The sequence below is a fragment of the Lagopus muta genome, chromosome 13 (assembly GCF_023343835.1).
Source record: "Lagopus muta isolate bLagMut1 chromosome 13, bLagMut1 primary, whole genome shotgun sequence".
NCBI lineage: Eukaryota > Metazoa > Chordata > Aves > Galliformes > Phasianidae > Lagopus > Lagopus muta.
In genome coordinates, this window is record NC_064445.1 from 18058609 (window position 1) to 18078909 (window position 20301).

A 20301-nucleotide genomic window follows, 5' to 3' on the forward strand; every position below is an offset into this window, starting at 1 on the left:
ACTGTTTATGTACTAATGAATTACTCATGGCTTTTGCAAGGAGGACTGACTTTTTCCTTAAATACAGATATTTCCAAGCATAAAAATATATGCATCTAAAATAAAAAAGAGCTACCCATTGGGCTTGAAATAAAATAATCTCACCAAAAAAGGGAAGTTTTTTTAACTGCACATATCTACTTTATGGCACTGGTCTCTTAACTTAGTGCTTATGAGTTAAGGAAACAGCTCCTTGGTGGATTACTTTTCATAGTTTGCTCAGTAATGTGTTTACAAAGCCATTGTTACAACTAGATGCTTATATTTTTTTGATATACAGCATACACTACAACAGTACATCTTCAGAGATTTCATACTTATTTTAAAAACCTATTTAAATGTCTTTTTACCTTTCCTCCTGGCAAAACACAAGTTTATTGCCAGATACTCCAGGGCTCCATATTACAGTCTGACAGTAATTAAAGGCAGTATTAGTGGTACTATTAGAGGAAATGGTAACAGTGGTAGTTGTATGCTGGGATGGGCTGAACACATCTCTGATTGTAACTCCTCTGATACAACTAACTTGCTCTAGGAACTAATTTGACACTTGAAATTTCAAATGAGTGGCCTGTATTTTTAACTGACATTACTGAAGCACATAACTGAGAAATGTTAAGTGGATTTTATTTTCCTTTGATAGAAAATGGCTTATCTATTCATCTGCTTTCTGCTGTGTATTATGTCAACAGTCTATTCCAGGAATCAGGTTTTTTTAAAGATGAGATTATAATGCATTATTTCAATGCAACCTGCACTTACCTAATGCTTACCTGCTCTCAACAATGGACAGTATCAGTGATAACCATTATCTCTAAACCACCAACGGTGAATGATACAAAATACATTACCCAAAACTTTTTGATTGTGACCATCTATAATCATACAATTCACCAACAGGTAACAAACCAAATACATTAGCAGTATGGTGTAAAGAAAACTAAAGGAAGGATTTTTCTGTGCACATCCTCAACTTGGAATCAGACTCCAAACATGGTCTTAGGATTTTGCAGTGACTGTGAACATCAAGCTTTGACAAAACTAATTCTTCAAAATATTTAATGCCATCTACCTACAGCTGTTAAATTTCCATCTAGTTATACCCTACAAAACAATCTCATTCTACTGCTATGTAACTATGGCTGTCTAACAATACAGAGCATCTAATCCAGTTCAATGCAATCTGTTTATCCATTACGAAGTCTCCTTTAGCTAGAAGGTAAAACTTATCCATCTTTATGATTAAAAAAAAATAAAATCATTTTTCAAAAATAAATAAGGTAGCAATCCCCACAGGGACTTTAGGAAAAGAAGATGGTAGGAGTCCCCTTGGTGATGAGGCTGTCATTATGGCCCACCCTCCCCATGAGAAGGGAAGAAGAGGGAAGAAGAGCCCTCAGAGAATCCTCAGGACCCTCGTGTGTTTTGAGAAAGCCACAGTTAACATGGAAGATCCAATGATCTTCATGGTTACTGGATTTTGGGAAAACGGGGAGTCCTGGATCAAATGGAAAGGAGCAGGAAATTCATTACATGACCCTCAGCATCTGCTTCCTTCATGTTTTGCTCTTTATGGGAAGAAAAATTACAGCAGTGAAGGTCTTGCGTCAACATCTCTGTCTCTTGCATCAATTAGATTGAGAAATAAATTATTTTTATCACACTTGATCCAAGATATCACTATCTGAGTGATGCTTATTCCTTTCCATTTACAGGGTAGACAATTGCATGGATCCAGGGCGTCAGTTGCAACACTATGATGTTTATTTTGCTCCCTGATGTCTGGTTAAAGGAAACAAGCAGAAAGTCAACCTGTGATTTTATAGTGGCCACTCTCTAGCTCCTGCTAGTGGCCTGGTCTGGGTGGTTTAGACCTCTGTGAGCATGTGCCTGGGTCCACTCTTGCCACGCAGGACACCTCTAATATCACAGTCCAGCTGTGCTGGATACTTCAGGATGTATTTTACTTTGCACTGCAGCAGATTTTTGCCTAAAACAATCAAGATACCATTTTCTGTTCTCTCTTCCTTGTATTATTATTATTTTTTCAAGTACTTGGAAAGGCAGATCATCTCAATTAAGAGCTGTCACTGACAGCTGTAAGCAACCTCTCTTCAGTTCAGTGCTGCAGTTGCAGTTTTAAGTTTCTCCCTGCTTCTGTCAGGATCTAATTTTCAAGGCCTGTTGCCATGGCAGCAAGTTGGAATTTTAATCCAGTACTAAAGGTCAAGACAGGTCACCAGTTTCAGTTCCTCTTCAATCTCCCCATAAAGTACCACAAAAAGAAGCTGAGATAAAGATTTGACCTAACCAAAAATTCCAGTCTAGCACACAGCCAGACTTGAAACTATATGATTTGTATAGGCTTTCCAATTTGTCTGGAACTATTAAAATTCATGCTAAACCAAAAATGGGCAGCACTGATTTACATTCCTCTCTCTCTGCAGAAAAGAAATACAGGTCCTCAAAATGCAGTAGAATACATGTGGTACCAAAAAAGCAAATACTCACATGGGATATATGGCAGGTTGTGAAAGCAATCCCCTCATTACTGGAGATATTTACTACTTTTACAGTCTGAGCTGAGCCTGACAGCTACACTGAAGTCTTCCTTGTTGATACAAGGAAGATGAGTGAGTCAACATCTTTCTTTCAAAACCTGGGAAGATCTTTTTTGAAGTATTTTGACTAAACAAGACTTCTCAATAAGAGACAATTTCCTGAAAGCTAAACTACCTGCAGAATTTTATTTATTTATTTATTTTAGCATTTTTACCTTGAAGGATAAAAAAATCCCTCACGGGAATTAGGAAATGACTTTCTATTTGCCAATTTTCTGCACTCCCCTCGACCCTGTGCTTTTTGTAACACGGATTTTAATTAAACAATCAGTTTGCATCTGCTGGGGTAATGCCACAGATACCTCCCTCTTCCTCTAGGGCTACATCCAATATTAAGGATGCTATGGTTACAGTATTAGCAGATTCTCAACGTGCACTTTTGCAGGATGCACAGGCACAAGTGAGACAAGCAGCTCTTCCTCCTGGATCTCAGAACAGTAACTAGCACAGCAGTGAAGAAAACTTTTCCTTTTTTTGTCATTTGGGAAGACCCATATGTAAAGTAAAAACATTCAGAATCTGTAACTCCAAGTGCCATCCAAGACAGAGGATAATGCAGTGAGCATGGCCCAGCCTCGTGGGGTGTTGTGAGAACTTCATAAAAAATAAGCCCTCTGGCCAGAAAACTGATAGGGTTTGGAGCCCTGCTGAGCTCTCAGCCCACAGGATAATGGTGGCAATATAAGTTCATCTGGATGGAGAGTATAAAGCTGAGAAAAATGTAATGGATTATTGGGGTTGTCAGAGGGATTCAGAGGAAAGATGCAAAGGATTAAGTTGTGATACTAGAAGTGCTTGTTAGCCTTACCTAGGATACTTAGGACACAGACTGGGAGTTTCAAGCCCATTCTGGTTTTATGAATGCCAAGCTTCCTTGAAAAATCCATTCTTCTTTCAAGTTTATCACCCATTTCCAATTACAACTACTTTGCTGCATGGTGCAGACAAATATTGGAGACAATTTTCTCAGCTTACCTCAGGCTACTCATGACTAAATAACTAGTAAGATATGAAAATAAGAATGAAAGTGACTGGAGGAGGGAGCATCAGCAGGAAACAGCATGTGAGCTAAATGACTGGGTTCTGAACCTGAAGTTTACTAACAGGTCAGAATTAAGAGAGAGTAGGGTGAGAACCAAATTATGGTGAAAAGAGCACAGAAGAAGTTAGATCATATGGATTTCATCAGTAAGTGTGACACTGCTGGCTGTGGTGGCCTTCTCTTCTCTATTCTGATTTACACTTTCAGATCTACCAAGTACATTTGCTTTTGAAAATTAATGTTTGAAGTTGCTCTGAAGTTTGGAAGTGATTTCTTCCCACAAAAATGTAAATTGAGAGATCGGTTTCAGACTTAAGCCATGACGGCACAGCATATGCTGCTGCTTGTGGAAAAGCTCTTTAAATACAGGAAAACCTGTGGCAGATTTAGTCTTACTGTTTTCCAAAATGGTAACTGATACATAGCAGGCAGGGAAATACATCCTGAACTCAAACATGTTAACACGTGTCATTTACCTGTCTCTATTAATACTGACACTCCAGTGGTCATGCTTCAGTGATAGTATATATTTAGCTGTGCTGCATCGCACTTGAGAACAAAGTATTTCAGTGTTCAGGGTAAAAAATGTTCATTTCATGAGAGTTTATGTAGTATCAGATGAAATTCAAATGCTTTAATGCTTATTTGAGTTGCAGTCACCAAAGCTGGTAAGACTGCAGTTGCTTAGGTTGTTTCAGGCATTCTTAGAAGGACAATAATTATACCCACAATAGTCAAGAAAAATTATTCAACATTGATCAGCAAAATATGGGAGACTTAATTTAGTTCTGTTCATGCAATCTTTTAAACTGATTTATAAACATGTCAGGAGAAAGAGATCGTGTAAAAGAATGTACTAGGAAATAACTTTATTTTGACAGGAAGGTTAAACTGTATGCAAGCCAGCTGAATAATGAAAACACATTAGAAGTCTAATTTAGAAATTATTTTGAATTATTAGCTTGTTTTCACGGATAGAGGGCTTTTAATTGGCACTGAATTTTAAAATACGTAAGAGCAAAAATGTTTTGCTTCTATAAGCAACTGGCCAAAGGAAATGTCTGCATGTTTTAGTCCCGATTACTCAGGTCTGTGCTCAACAGGAGAAGCCTGCGGCAGTGAGGAATAAAAAGATATAATCACAACTGATTATCATTGTTCCAAATCCCAGGTGGTAACTCCTCAGAACTTATCAGAGCGAGAGGATGCAAAGGAAACCTCTAACTAATAAAACAAAACAAAATATGAAAGAGGAATGATATCTTACCAGAGAGGCCTTCTATTTTCTTTTTCTATTTGTCCCTTTAATATGGTGCACTGCAGCTCTCTAAAGACTAATGGAGTTTCAATTAAATGCCAGTGTTGTTTCACTTATCATAATTTGTACATGGCAGTGTAAGTCCCTTGTATTCATAACTTTCTCAGTTTACCCAGAGGGAATATCCTTGGAACTTCCCACTTCTAACAAACAGGCAGTACTTAGTCTAGTGATTAAAGCTTGCCACACTTGCTAAGTGAAAATGAATGTGCACTATAAAACAAAGCAGGCTATCACCTCTGGTGGGATCAATTGATGATCTTGTGTTTTAATATCACTGATTAAAACCTGTAATTAGAAATACTGACATTTCATCTTCTTGGGAGTGTTACATTTGGATTGGTCTGTGAATGGAAGACAGATACAAAATCAGATATACATATGTATTCTTCCTAATTCAGATGGAGATTAATATGTCTTCGTGAATTTCTTTGTGATTGAACTGGAAATCATGCATCAACACTGAATGCAACTCAGGTTTTTAAAATTGAATCCTTCCAAGATTAAGAATTCATCAGCGCTTCTTGATGTGAACATTCCAAGTAACAACATTACGTGTTGTAGCATTATCCAATATACAATCCCTGGTGTAAAATCCTCTTGATGTTTGATTACTCTTCATGCTGATTCATTTCAAACTGTGAATTACCTTTAATTCATAGTTTGAACATGCTGCCAAATTTTGGTTTGCATGTTCCCATGTGGCTGCCCCTGACAGAGTGAAGAAGTTCAAAAAAGCCATTAGATACTTAAGAAAACTAGTTAGATGTCAGGAAGCACATCTCCATTTTCAAACAGTTTTCCATGAAGTATTGTGATAATCTATACGATTAGAAAAGCACTAGTATTTACTGAAATGTTTTAAGAGCCATGAAGTGAAAGCTTGGCGCAGTTGAATCCAGTGGTGTGCAGCTTTTGAGAAGTTCTTGAAATTTCACATAATAGGTTTTAGCTCCTTTGTTTTTTTGAACTCCCTGCGTTTAGCTGCCCTCTACCCCCACACAGGTTGTGTATCATTAAGTAGAGTGGAGCACAAAAACACTATAAAGATAAAATAAGTTGGTTTTGTTTCGACCATAAAAATTGTTGCTCTATGTTTTCAATGGCTTCTGGCAGTTCACCCAGCCCTAGAAAAAGCCTTTCAATACTGTATGAATACAGTAAGTATAGGAAGTCTTTTTATGAAAAGGGAAGAATACCATTATGATTACACTATTCTTTTTAGCTGGGCTTTTATGGAAACTAACCAAGACTACTCTAGAGTATGATTTCCAAACACAGGATGTGCTTGATTAAAGAAATTCTGCGTAGTTTCCAACTGGACGTAGGCCAAATGCTAACAACCAAACAGAACAAAAGAACTGGATGTTTGAAGATGACATACTTGCAGTGGTAATTATATAACAGATCTTAAGTCACGAGCTGAGTATATGCCCTTGAATTCATGGCAGCTGACAGAGAATCCTTCTCAGTGCAACTGGTTGCACCTATTCTGTTCCTACTAGCTATGTTTTGGGACAACCAATCAGAGTGGACTGGCTGAAAACTGACTGCACAGCACCCCATGGAGTATTACAGTGAATTTGAAATACATTAACAACAAGAAAAGTGAGTAAAAATTAAAAATTAAGAAAAAAAAAAAAAAAGGAAGCCAAGTGGCATAGTTTTACCTAGCCTAGTTTCAACTCTAAAATGCTACCATGATATGCACCCACCCGTGCACACACTTGTTCAAAATTTCACTTATGAATTTTGAGTAGAAATTGAGATCTGAAGGTAGATACATGAGTCATTGAAAATATCCCTGATTATTCATGTACAATGTAGGTGAAGAACTTTGACATAATCCCAGCTTCATCCATTTGGTCCAATCTTTTGTAATGCCAGTGCTTCTACAAACTAATTCTGTAATGAGATACAGGCAGCTTGGCTGCTGGAGCAGAATACAGAATCATGGAGGCAAAGCATCTTCATTCTGTATGTATGAGTCAATTAGTCATGGTATAACACAGTTTGGTCAAAATGAAATCATAGAATCACAGAATGGATCTCTAAAGATCATCTAGTTCCAAATTCCCTGCCATTGGCAGGGACATCTTCGAGTAGATCAAGGCTGGTCAAAGTCCCATCCAACCTAACTTTGAGCACTTTCAGGTCCCTTGTCACCCTGTTCCACTGCTGGTTGCATCCTCAGATTAATGAATTTCTTCCTTACATCTAATTTATATTCACTCCCCTCTAGTTTAAAACTTTTTGTCCTATCGCTACATACTCTTATATAAAACAGTCTCTCCACTTCTTTATTGTAAGCCCACTTACTTGTATCTGAAGGCTGAAATATGGTCTCCCAGAGCCTTCTCGGAGCCAAACAACCCTCTCAGCCTCCCACTGGCAAAATACATGAAGATTTGGTGGGGGTACAGTTTTGAAATCACTTAGATCATGTGGTGTGGTTGACAGTGTAGCAAAAAATGTTACTGGGGATAAGTTGGATTGAAATTTTACTCGTACACTCCAGTATCCCTGACACTATTCAGTATCAGAAATATTAAGTCCTTCCTCGTACAACTCTGTTCTGATAAATACTAAATTATTAAAACACAACTAGCACAGGAGCTGTCAGTGTATCAGAGTTTATTTAGATCACACTATCCAGCTCTAACTACTTGATTCCATTATGTCTTTCTGCCCCGCTTTCTGCTGTAATTTCATTGTGCCCAACCCTGTCCCGGTGTACAGTGATTCCTGTTGAACACGGTGGTGGCTGCACACGCAGATCTAAAGAAACAAATCGGCCTCATAATACCAAGTCTCACAGTGGACTGCCTTCTAACCTCACAAAGCCCTGTGGAAATTCTTGGAAGCTGCCTTAACAATTTTTCTGCAGTAAAAGAGAAAAAGTGATAGTAATGGGTTAGCTGATCTTCATTTGGAAGCTAAAAATAAAAGTAGCTTTATTGCAGCTCTGATCTCTCATGTGTAAAATCTATCACCTACCATAAGAAGGCAGTTCATTGCAGCAGAAATCTGATTGATAGCACTGGAACTTTAGATCAAGCAGCAGAACAGAGAGCAACTGGTTCATAAAATGTACTCAGTGTCTTTGAGTTTTATATCAGGCTTCCTATAGAGAGCTTTGGTCCCATTAAATGCACTATATACCACTGAGCTCTGAAGTACTGTTCTTTTGAAATTCAGCTTATAACTATAAACCATGATTGACAAGTCTATTACTGTTAGTTACAAACTATTGAAATACTGTATTTTATAGTATGCTGCTCACTAAAATATTTTTCACAGTGGAGTCCAAACACGCTTTCTTTAGGAGAAAAACCATTTTAAGATGCGATAATATACATTTTTTAATTTTTAATGTTTTTTATTTTTATTTTTTATCAGAGAATGTGCTCGGTGTTAGGTTTGAACCACTTAGATGTTCTGAAACTTGAACATACCTATTCTGCCATGAAGAACAGAGGGTCTAGTTGGATAGATTCTTTAAAAAAGTCAGAAATCAATCACCAAGGAAATGAAAATAGAAAAGGGGAAGCACTAATTTGATACTAAGTTTCATAAACAAATGCTATTCATTCAAAATAATGTAGTTATCATTAGCATTCCTCCCCAGTTCCTTTGCAGAGATTTACTCAAAGAGCTAACTTTATTTGAATGAGTACTTCTGTGACTTTAGGAGTAAAGAACTGAACTTGAAGAGATTGCTAAGTGTACCATTGAACTGGATACCAGTGGTCTAGTCCCAAATCTTGTACGCAGCTGCAAACAGATCCCTGAATTCCAGCAAGTTATTTCCTATACACAAAATTGCATTAAAATCAATATACTTTAATTAATTAAAAAACAAACAAGCAAACAAACCAAAAAAGTTATCTCTCCACTGAGTTTTGTTCCCCTATATGAATTTAGTCAAAATTTTGTCCTAAGTAGGTGAAAGAGAAACCACTAGAATAATTTTGAACTCATTCTAAATGAACACATTGTATTTACACAAACTTCAGCTAAGCTGGCACAGTACTGCATTCTGTAGTTTAAAACACTCGAACACAGAAATAAAATAGCAGCCCTAAACTGAAATCAGGCTCACATATTTAAAAAGTGGCAAAACAACAAACTACTTGTCAGAGTAAGTGTTTAATTCCTATTTGCAAATTATTTTGAGATCTTCAGGTAAAAGGAAGGAAACAGTTTGGTCTCAACACAGTGCCATGTTATTACAATCTTAAACCAGGAAAGCACAAAAGAAAAATGGTTTACCACAGTGGAGAACTAGCTCTTCTACAATTTTCCACTGTCATATTTATAGATCATCTGTGATTTTCAGCAGTTTCAATGTGTAAGAAGCCCAAGACCCACTTTTCAACACCAGCTAGTAGTATCACTCTGCATTATGCATTTAACTCTTCCTCACAGTATAAACGTTAAAATTCATGCATCGTCTGTTCATTGGGTTGCATTTTCTATTCTAAGAGGCTTAGAGTCTGATGAAAGAAGCATAAAAGTGATTTAATTCTGGCAAGCTGTACAACTAAAATCAGCATTATTTCTGCTTAATAAACTCATCTTTCATACATAGCTCTGTTAGCTAATGCTTAGAAAGAAGAAACAGTAATAAGCACTGAAAACATAAAACTGGTTTATGGCTAATTTTTAAGGACTACTGAGAACACCTGAACACCAGGACAACATTATGAGAGAAGCTAGATTTTAGTTACCTTTGCAGAAATAAGCTCATTGTCTGTGATAAATTTAAAAGAAGATGGAAAGCTGGAAATAATCATACTTACGACTTTTGTGGCACTGACTTAGTTGCAACTTTCCCTCCTGGATCACTCCACTCTGCAAACAATGGAAACACATTTTCAAATGTCAAAAGATTACCGTAGAATTAAAACGCACCCAAAGCTGTCAGCCCATCTAATTATACTCAGTTTCACAACATGCCACAATGCATAACATGTAATAAAAAATGGAACCGATCTGCTTTAGCACCACAGAAAGTGTTTTTTTAGCCTTTGATTTAATGATGTCAAACAGGAAAAACAACAACAACAACAACCACCTAACCCTGACTCTTAGGACCAGGATGATAAAGACCTACTTTGTACATTGTATCCTGAGGTCAGATGCTGGGAGTCCTATAAAGAAGAACACATGAAATGTCAGCATTAGTTACACGAGATGAAGAAGGTAACATATATCTTAGCTTGCTAGACTAAGGACACTAGCATTATGCAAATAAGGAAGGAGATGGTACAGAGAACAGACCATGTGGCAACAATTGTGACATTAGTTCCAAAAACTATTAAACATGGAGACAGAGCACTGGTTAGGGACAATTTTGTAGTTCAGACAACGGCTTGTCCCCAGCTGCCGTCATTCTCCATCCCACACCTTTTTTCAGGCATGGACATATACAAATGTGATGGACCTGTGATGTAAAATTTAAGTACAATAAATTTAATGCCACTGCCTTTCTTTTATGATCTCATGGCTTGAAAATACAGAAATCTTTTCTTGATAGACATAGCGGTTTCCTCTGGGCTGTGAAACACAGGGTTTGATAGAGATGCAATAAGCATTTTCTTGCCTGATGGACATTGTTTCATTTCCTTTTAATACAACTTTACACTGGAAAATAATCTGGCTTGCAACCCTGAGCATGCTAATGCAGGGGTTTTTGTTAGCTAAGCTACCTTCGTGTCACAGTGGTTTCTTGCTTAGTTTTTCTCTAGGCTCTACAGTCCACAGTGATTGCAATCAGCTTTCCTTCCCAGCAGAGTCTGATCATTTCAAATTGAGGTGTTATTTACAACATTGCCTTACAGCCAAGCACTACTTTGCTGGAAGTGTTAGTTCTGTAGGATGTAAAAGTCATTAAAGTCCTCACTGCACTTCCTCTTAGGGCATTATTAGTTCCTAATATTGTACTGTGCTGTCAGTCAGTCCCTTGTGAAGTAAATTGTGCCCTAAGAGTAAACATGGCACTTTAAATTTGAATTTCAACAGGATAAATTGTTCTGATAAGTTCCACTTTTGTAATCACGTCTTTTGTGTATGTTTTTCATGAAGATACTTATTCTTTTAGTTAAAATGAGAACTTCTAGTAGTGTCTGTCTCTGGCTTAAGTGCTCACAGAACCTAGCCATGGTATGTCTAATATCAGTAATTTGGCTAGCTATAAATGATCTAGTGTGATGTTCAGAGAATAAATTTATGGGGTTTTTTGTTGTTTTTTTAATGGTAAAACTAACTAACCCAGAAATATTTATGTGCTCACTTATTTCCTAAACTCCAGCACAAATAACTGAACTTACATTTTATATTGAAGTGATATGGTCAAGAATTTTATGATCAACATTTAACACATCCAGAAATTATTAACACTGATGTGGATATTAAAAGTTCAAAGCAAACAGCAGGAACAGAAAAGCAAAATAAAACTTCAGCTTCTCTGAACTTCTGCTTATCCTGCTCTCAATGGAGACAGCAGCTGTCTGCAGTACTCAAGTCCGAATGACCCATCAAAAACAGAACACTAAATTAAACCAGAGTATAAATAAAAAACTGCATCTTCCTGCAGGCAAAAAAAACTCCACTCTCACTTATATACGTATTCACACAGGTAGGAATTCACCTAAACAGGTTCAACTGAATTTAACCAGATTTACAGTGAGGATTCTGTTTTTGTATGATTATGATTTATGGTGTTTATTGCTGCAGCAGTTAACTTTACTGACACTGGCTGGAAGTGCTGGAAGAGTAACAGTCACATTCCATCAAAATAAGACATTCTGGGCACTGGCTGTGTTATTTTTAAGGAGCCACAGATACTGCTAATTTCATACAATTTCCAATTAAGTATGGTGACTACATTCAGACAGGGGAGTAAGAGGAAAATCACATTCCAGCTTCTAAGGGAAGACATGACTGCATGAACCATAGTGTCCAGCAGTACCAGTACGTCTTTAAAAGCTATTTTCCAAAGTCCTTCCTTTAGGGTATATGTAGATCCATCAGTCTGGTGTACATTCTCTGCTAGGGGAAATTCTCCTCATCTCCAAACATCACCAGCTCACAGGTGTTCAGGTCCCAGCAAACGCTGACCCTGGCTGCAATTGCTCTGGGTGCAAGCTCAATCTCTTACTGCTCTACCAGAATCACAGCTAGAAGGCAACAACAAAATTTGGGCTGATGACATGTTCAAATCATACAGTTTAACAGTTCACTGCATGTGAGGTGAACTGCAAGGTAGTCTCCAGGCCCATGCTTTGGATGTGGCAAATGTCAAGTGCATGCTTTTAACAAGACCAATACTAGGCAGTGTGTTTTGCAACCACGTGTCCTTAGAGCATGCATGTTGAGCATGTTGACAGATGGCACAGCACTAGTGCACCAGCAGAAATGAAATTTCACCATAATTTGACCATGCAGCCTAAAGTTCATCATGCAGTCAATCACAAGGACACCAAATACCATATCAGCCACTGTGTTACACAATGCAAATCAAACAAAAGGCATTATATTGGATGTAGAAAGGCTATTGTGATGAGACATAAAACTCACTTTGCTCACTTCTACAGTTTTAACTATACAGTCCTACTCATAACAACAATCTGACTGGGAATATCCAACTAAAAATAGCCTTAGAAATTCAAAAATTACAAAAATAACAAATTACAAAAATAACCTCTCCAATGAAGACCACTCAGCAGAACAGAATGCTAATTGGGTCATTGGTTATAGCTTATTTGTACCTTGCTTGGGATAGAAAACTTGGTCTGTTCAGCCTTTCCAGGAGTGTGAATAGCAGTAAGAGGAGGAGGCCAGGAATGGGTCATCTCCTAGAGAAGAAAAAAACATGCTTTTGAAAACAAATTCACGTAAGTGAAGAAGAGAGGGGAAAAATGATCAATTATTATCCCAAGAGCCTGAGGGGTGCAGTTGCTTAGGAAGCATCGCCACCCCCCTTATGTGGTAGATGAACACCGTAGCTGCCCACCAGGCATTACTTCCTGGAGAAGAGGGTGAGGATGGATTTCACTCATGAAAATTTTGACCATGTGTGTATTCCTCAGGTGGCATCTGGTTCTGCATTCCTGGTCAGCCTGTTAAGCTCATCACAAGCATAGAAGAGGTTTTTACCTGCAATGCCCAAGCAGGAAGGGGGTCTCTCCTGGACTGCATTAGGTGCAACTCCATAGAGGATTGCAGGGTGGCAAAATGCAGGGCTGTGTGTTAGGTAGTGGCAAAATTAACCACAGGCAGCTCTAGAAAAATCTCAAGTGGGCTTGCAGGATGGATGCCTGGCATAGAAGAGAATGGGTACAATGCTTTAAGTACTAAAGCATCTTCTCACAGCTCTGGCAACAGTTACTTATAGTGATATGCAGTGTCACTTTATCAGAGCACTATCAATTTCATTTTAAAATGAGGGACTGAGAGGTAAGGTGACTTGTATGGAGTTACACAGGAAGCATGTCCTTTACTAGGAAGCTCAAATCTCTGATGAAGACCTCAAAAGTGACCATCTAAGCAACAAACTCATTTTTGTTATCAATGTCTTGATTTATCATTTGTATACGTGTGTTCCGACCATCTTCAAAGAAAGCACCTAAGTGCCTGTGGCTATGAGAGACAAAGAGAAGTGAAAGTGATCACCAGGCTTTCTCACACCAAGGCCCAGAACCATCACCCCACTCAGCTCAGTGGGACTGGAAGGAGGCTTACGTTCAGTAGAGGGGAAAAACTGGTTTAACAGAGAAACTGCAAAAAGTTTGGTTTAGGTCAAGCTTATAGATACCCTTGTTATGGGTATACTTTATGATAGATGCTACTGCATCCTCTCCTATCTTTGTTTTTAATTTGATGAATATTCAGACAGGCAGTAATACTTGTCTCTAGCGATGTTCTGTTCATCTTGATTATTTTTGTTGCCTACAATCTCAGAACTGATTCTTTCTTGAGTAAAAGTGATTTTGATTTAGGAACTTATGCATGCAATGGCCATGATCCTGAGTGCAGTAAACTGAACTTCCCAGCTGCTACTGCACATTAGTCAAGCCCAGGACATAAACAATAAAACTTCAGAGCGCATAAGTTTCTGCAGGTACAATGACCACCAGTGCAAATGCTCCACAGGTGAAAATAACACATTGTACAAATGATTTAATAAATAATACAAATAATTCTGTTAAAAATAGCTGTTGTCAAAATGGTAGCATAGTGGTTGCATGTGGGCTGCAGGAGTGGCCTGCTCTACAGCTGGATGTTGTTACATATTTTGCTGAAGACACAGCCGGCAAGTTTTGTGTCTCAGGTTGTTCCTCAAAAGTCCTATGTCATAGGGAAGGAAAAAGAAAGGAAAAACTATGTGCCACAGACCCCAGTAAAGCAACTTGGTATGTAACCTTCTCCCACACCTCCCAAGGCACTGCTTTTTCTTATTGAAGACCATCAAATTTCCATTCTTAGTGTTGCTGCTTCTGCAGCAAAGCTTTACTTGTTGCTTCGGCAGATGCCTCAGTAATAGGGGAGGGTGCCGATGCCTAGGGCCTGTTCTCATTGCCCATAGCCCAAATTGTGGCAAGGAGGAGGAATGGGACAGCTCATGAATGGTCCATCCCTTCTGGTAAGTGAGTCTGCAGCAGCTCAGCGTGACAATAGGAAGCAAGTTGTTTTACTGCACTGATTGCCTAACTTCTACACAGAAGTAGGTGGTGAAAAATTTAAGCATTCAGCATTAAGCTGTTCAATGAGACGTTACAACCCAAATTCTGTAAGCCTCTGCCAAAGTCTATGCCACAGAGGCTGCTCTGTGGCAAATCTCTTCATAACAAAATGATGAAACAGATACTGTATCACATAATTAAAAGAGGGACAGGCAGGCAGCCTGATTGAAGGCAGAAATGAAGCGTATTCTAGAGCTCCAATTATTGGCTTGATTTCAGTCTCTTCCTGCCCAAGAATAAAAGAAAGGACAGAGAGTCTGGGATTCATGTGAAGGTGACACCAGCAAAAACTTATTGTTGAAATGCATCTAGCGTCCACTGAGAACCAACTCAGTGGTCTGAACTGTAAGCAAATCTGCTTGTCCCCTTGTTAGGGGACAACCAAATGTAAAACCATGGGAAAAACTAAAAATGATTCTACTATTATTTGAGGAAATTCAATTACAAAATAGGAGATCCTGACTCCACTGAAATCGCAGGCAAATGACAGATTTGGTGACGTTACAACTATCTAATCCATGTGTTCTGTAAGTGACCTTGGGAGCACCAAAGTGTAGCAAAGGTACAAGTGAGCTATGAAAGAATCGTATCATTTCAGTTATTCAGTAGAAAATTTCGGATAGGGTCATACACAGAAAGCAACACAAGGATTTAAAGCTCAGCAAATAAAGAAACATTACACACATGGAAGCAACAAGATAGCATACAGATATTTACAGAAAAATGCCTACAGATACATGCTGTAGTACTGGTAACTGCACAGTGCTCTGGCTGCAGTGCTCTGCCCCCACCCCACACAATGCACATTAGGCTCACACAGAGCACCACCGAGCTTCAGAATGACATACAGAAACTGCACTGGCTTCAGGGAAGGGTCAAAACCACCCCACACTGCAGAGATGTGACTGCCTGCTTAACTCTCCTACTTTGTTCCTTAAGCACGTGCACATTACTGTGGAGAATCGAGGCCCAAGAGCAAAGTATGTCATTTGTTTAGCCATATACAGGGCTTCAGAATTCTTTGCAGTGCCCTGATTGCTTTTGGAGGGCCCTCATCTTTAAGTACTTGCAAAGCTCTACTTTGTTTGATCTGTGAATTCTGACATAGCTATCTTTTAATATACTGTAACAATAAGGAACCACTTAATTGAAGTGCATGTGTTGTAGATCACAGAATCATAGAACGGTTTGGGTTAGAAGGGACCTTTAAGGTCATCTAGTTCCAACCCCCTGCTTTACACAGGGACACCTCCCACTAGACCAGGTTGCTCATAGCCCCATCCAGCCTGTCCTTGAGTACGTCTAGGTTGGGGGCACCCACAGCCTCTCTGGGCAACTTTAGAGGGGTTAAGATGTGCATATAAGCATCTTTATTTGTAAACACTTCACAAAGGAGAAAGAGAATCATAATCTTCCCCCCCCCCAGGAGAATTAAAGGAACAAAAAAGTTTGATCAAACCAAATTTGGAAGTATTTAGAAATTCCTGGAAGTAACAATAACACAACTGAGAATACAAAATGCTTTAAAGAAGAATTTAATGGAAACCAAGTAATCCCACAAAATCAAGTTAGGATTTATTTTCATATGGTTTGGACTTAAAGTAATTCCAAAATCATGTTAACTATTGGAGTGGGCAGATGATTGCTATGGAAGCATACATTTTTTGCAGACCTGGAGATTAAATGAGAAAGTAAACCTGCACAGTTTGTTGCCTTGAAAGTCACTGTGGTCGTCTGATGTAGTAACATCAAGCATTCTCCTTCCTGAAAACTATTTAAACATGTTTTAATTGAATCCATGTGTTTTATTTATATATGAGCTAAGCACGCTTGTCTCTTCAGTTCGGTCTGCTTTTTTTTTCAGCTAGAAAAGCCCTCAGGTAGGTAACTAAGATGTACACATGCAGAAGAGCTCTAACAAATCACCGAAAATACAACTACAGGTTGTACAACAGAGGTACAGGTCCAAATTGGGGTCAAAAAGGAAGAAGTAGGGAAGGACTGAAACCTGCCTGTTTCTAAGGAACAGAGCTTGGGGGATATGAAGCAGATGGTAAATAGCTTTAAAAAATCAGTCACTAAAATTAATAGCCACCTTCCAGATTTATTTCCTTTCTCTGTGTTTAATTTTTTCATCATTTCCTTCTTGCTAGAAATGAAAATACTGAGTTTTAAATACAGGTAAAAGCACGGATTCTGGCTCTAGGAGGCCACTGGGAAAGAAAGCAGCTACATCATGTACGTTGTGTCCATTCTGAAGCGGCTTCTTTCCTACAGTGTACTTTAAACTGCTTAGCCTGATATAATTTGAGGTCTCCCAAGATACAAGACTTGTGCTACTCCCCTTGGGAGAATCAAGGGGAGACATGAGAACAGTCTGCAATTACAGAAAGGGCTGTTGCAAAAGGAGAGAATAATCTTTTCTTCAGTTTTATGGAGGATATGAACTTAAAATACAGCCAGAAGGACACACACATACAAATGCTTTCTAACAGTAAGGACAGTGCAGCACTGAAACAGATCGTTCATGCAGCAATCTCCATCTTTGTAGGAGCGCATTTAAGAACAGATTTGCACCCATCAGTCAGGAACAGCTTGGGTAGAAATGATTCCAGCACTTGGACATGGATGTGTAGTAGATGATGGGATTCCTATGATCCCACCCAGCCCAACAGTGCCATTTATTGGCCTGACAGATCTCTCTTGGCTACCCCTACTGCCTCCTGTGGATAGCAGATCCATAAAAATGGAGAAGAAAGAAACAATCCTGGTGGTTTTCTCTTCCTTAGCACTGGGGTTTACAAAGGCAGTTTCAGCACTGAATCTTTGCCCATTACAAGGAGAAGGAGGAAGAACAACCCTGCACTCATCATTGCTGCTAAACAGAGCTTATTTCGGGTATTTTTTCTGTCAGCTGCCCTACTCAGTCCTTTCAGATCTTAGCTAAATCTGTTGCTTTAAACGTTCTCCGATTTTTGGTTACACAGTATGTTAAAGCTGAGTTTAGAAAAAAATTACTATATGATGAATAGACGTTCCAAACTTATTACAAACTTAATGTTACAGCTGCTGCTAAGCAACCTATTGCCTTGATGGAATAAAGATAACCAAGTGATTTACCATTTATTAAGGCCTCTATAAATGATTTATTAATGTTTAATTAACTATTTATCAATGCGGTCTTAATAAAAAGTGTTTCTTGTTTCAAAGTATCTTCCTTGTTTCAGTATTCATACAAATCTGATGAAACTCTCCCTGCTAGGAAGCCAGGAGTGTGTGAGGGGTAGCCATGTTTTATGTGTATGACACATAAAAACTATGTCAACTCCTCCCCTTTGGGGAAAAGGCTAAGAGAAGAATGTATATTAAAAAAAATATACATATATAAATATACACATATATAAATAAAAGCAAATTACAGTAAAGCCTAATGGAACACAAAGACTATAAAACTAAGGGTTGTTTTTCATATATATTCCTTCTGAAGGAATGGAAAACTGACATAAACACTTGGGAATAGCCTGACTGGTAATTGGTCTGGTTTATACTGTGCCAAAGGCTTCATTAGGAAGGGATTTAGGACATTAAGAAAGTATTGGTAGGGACATGACAGGTAAGTTCATATATATGGATTTGATTATCATGTTTCAGCATTTAAAATACTTCTCAGCATCAAAGGGATTCCAGATACTTTTCCCTGTAGGGAGAATAAATAAATAAAGATTTCAGTGATGGACCAATGGCCTCCAAGAGAATCGTAGAATTACAAGGTTGGAAAGAGAACTCTTCTGATATGAGTATTACTTCAGGAAACTATTTACTCATGTAAATGTTTTAGCAAATTTATCACCAGCAGCAAGTGCCCAGCGCTTATTTTCTTCTGCCACGATGTCTTTGTCGTACTAAAATCTATCTTGCTACTGTACCAAAAATTACTAGAAAACCATTTGGAAACACAGTGCATGCACACACAAGCTTCTTATTACAGAGCTAGAGTTTATTCTACGAAAAGCAGCCATTTCCCTGACCATAATCTAAAAACACAGTGTTCACCTTGTGAGTTTTCTCCATGACAACAAATAATTCCCTCTGCTCAGCTGGTGAGCAAGATGCATTCCATTGCCTCCCATGGTAAACATCTACTCCTTTCCATATTAATAAGAAGGGGAAGGACAGACAGAAATGATATGTAATGAAAATGAACATAGAAATTGCTTTCAAAACTAATAAAGGTTGACTAAAAACATTACAGCAAATATTTCCCTTTCCTCCCTTGCAAACATTTGGGAACTGTTTACAAAAAGAAACGGATAGCAATACAGACATTTTCTGTTGAGCTTCCTAGTATTCTCTGCTTCCTGTATGCTTCACATTTTTCAATATATTTTCCTCATACTGTAGTTTCTATAACTAATAACAGTCATCATCTTTGCTTAGAGCGTTTAGAAGACAATAAAAAACAGCAAATAATGATTGATATTCTTATTGCTCTAATCAATTTTGTGTATGTGAACTAAAACAATTCTCCATTACAGTAAGAAGGTATCAACAGGCAGCTTCAAGGGAGAGTAATGAAGCTACACCACATGCACCCATTACTAGATTTCCAATTTAGCAAGTCTGACACAACCCTAAAAGTAACCACAGCCTATATGATAGTGTGCTAACATTACCAAATGGCTTAGCTCTGCTGGGTAGTGGGTCCCTGCTGCTGTGCAGATGCCAGAACATGCCTACGCTCTTCTCTGAAACTTCTCTCCAAGGTGAATCAAGGTAGTCTTCTTCAGGACACATCCCAGGAAGACTGTATGGCCAAAAACTACCCTGAATTTGGCTCACGCTGCCCAGGATAGTCCTTCAGTTCAATTCCAAGCAGATTTTGTTTTCTTAAGCACCTTCTTACATACTCCTGGCATTTTCAGGAACATGCAGCACAACTCCCTAAGGGTCCTACTATAGAGAAACCATTATGATGGACTGCAATCAAACAAGATGTGTGGAAGCTGTAGCTCAACTCTTGTCAGGCTTAGGTGATTTGCATGTATAAAGGGCAGAAGGAACACTGAGGGTTCACAGAACATAACCAGCAATGTAAAAGCCTGCAGTGTAAATAATGAAGCAGAACCTTACAGGAAGCCCACAGGAGAGCTCCCATGAGGAGTTTTATATGGTGAAACAGAGTTAAGACTTCTGGGGAATTCACACAGTGGAATGTTGAGATCCTGGGCCATGTAGGGTAGCCAGAACTAGCTGTTGAGTTAACACCAAGTACAAAGCCCCACAGAGAGAGTGGTAAGATGCTGGAACAGGCTGCCCAGAGAGTCTGTGGATGCTCTATCCATGGAGGTGTTCAAGACATGGGGAGACCTGCGCAGCCTGGCCTAGTACCAGATCTGGAGGATGGTGGCCCTGCCTGTGACAGGGAGGATTGGGAAATTGATGGACCTTGGGGTCCCATCCAACCCAAGACATTCTATGATTCTATGAAATACTCACACACTCTCCATAAATATTCAGTACTTGAGGTCGTGTATA

At 38.6% G+C, this 20301-nt stretch overlaps 1 protein-coding gene across 2 annotated transcripts in view; it reads right to left on the minus strand.

Moving 5' to 3' along the window:
• AFF2 (ALF transcription elongation factor 2) overlaps positions 1 to 20301 on the minus strand; it is a 335533-nt gene that overhangs the window by 119699 nt on the left and 195533 nt on the right. For both annotated transcript variants that reach the window (XM_048959912.1, XM_048959911.1), the window contains exons 5-7: positions 12793 to 12879; positions 10137 to 10173; positions 9823 to 9874 (exon numbers count right to left, since the gene is read on the minus strand). In XM_048959912.1, coding sequence (XP_048815869.1) covers positions 9823 to 9874; positions 10137 to 10173; positions 12793 to 12879 — 176 coding nt within the window. The remainder of the gene's footprint in view (positions 1 to 9822; positions 9875 to 10136; positions 10174 to 12792; positions 12880 to 20301) is intronic.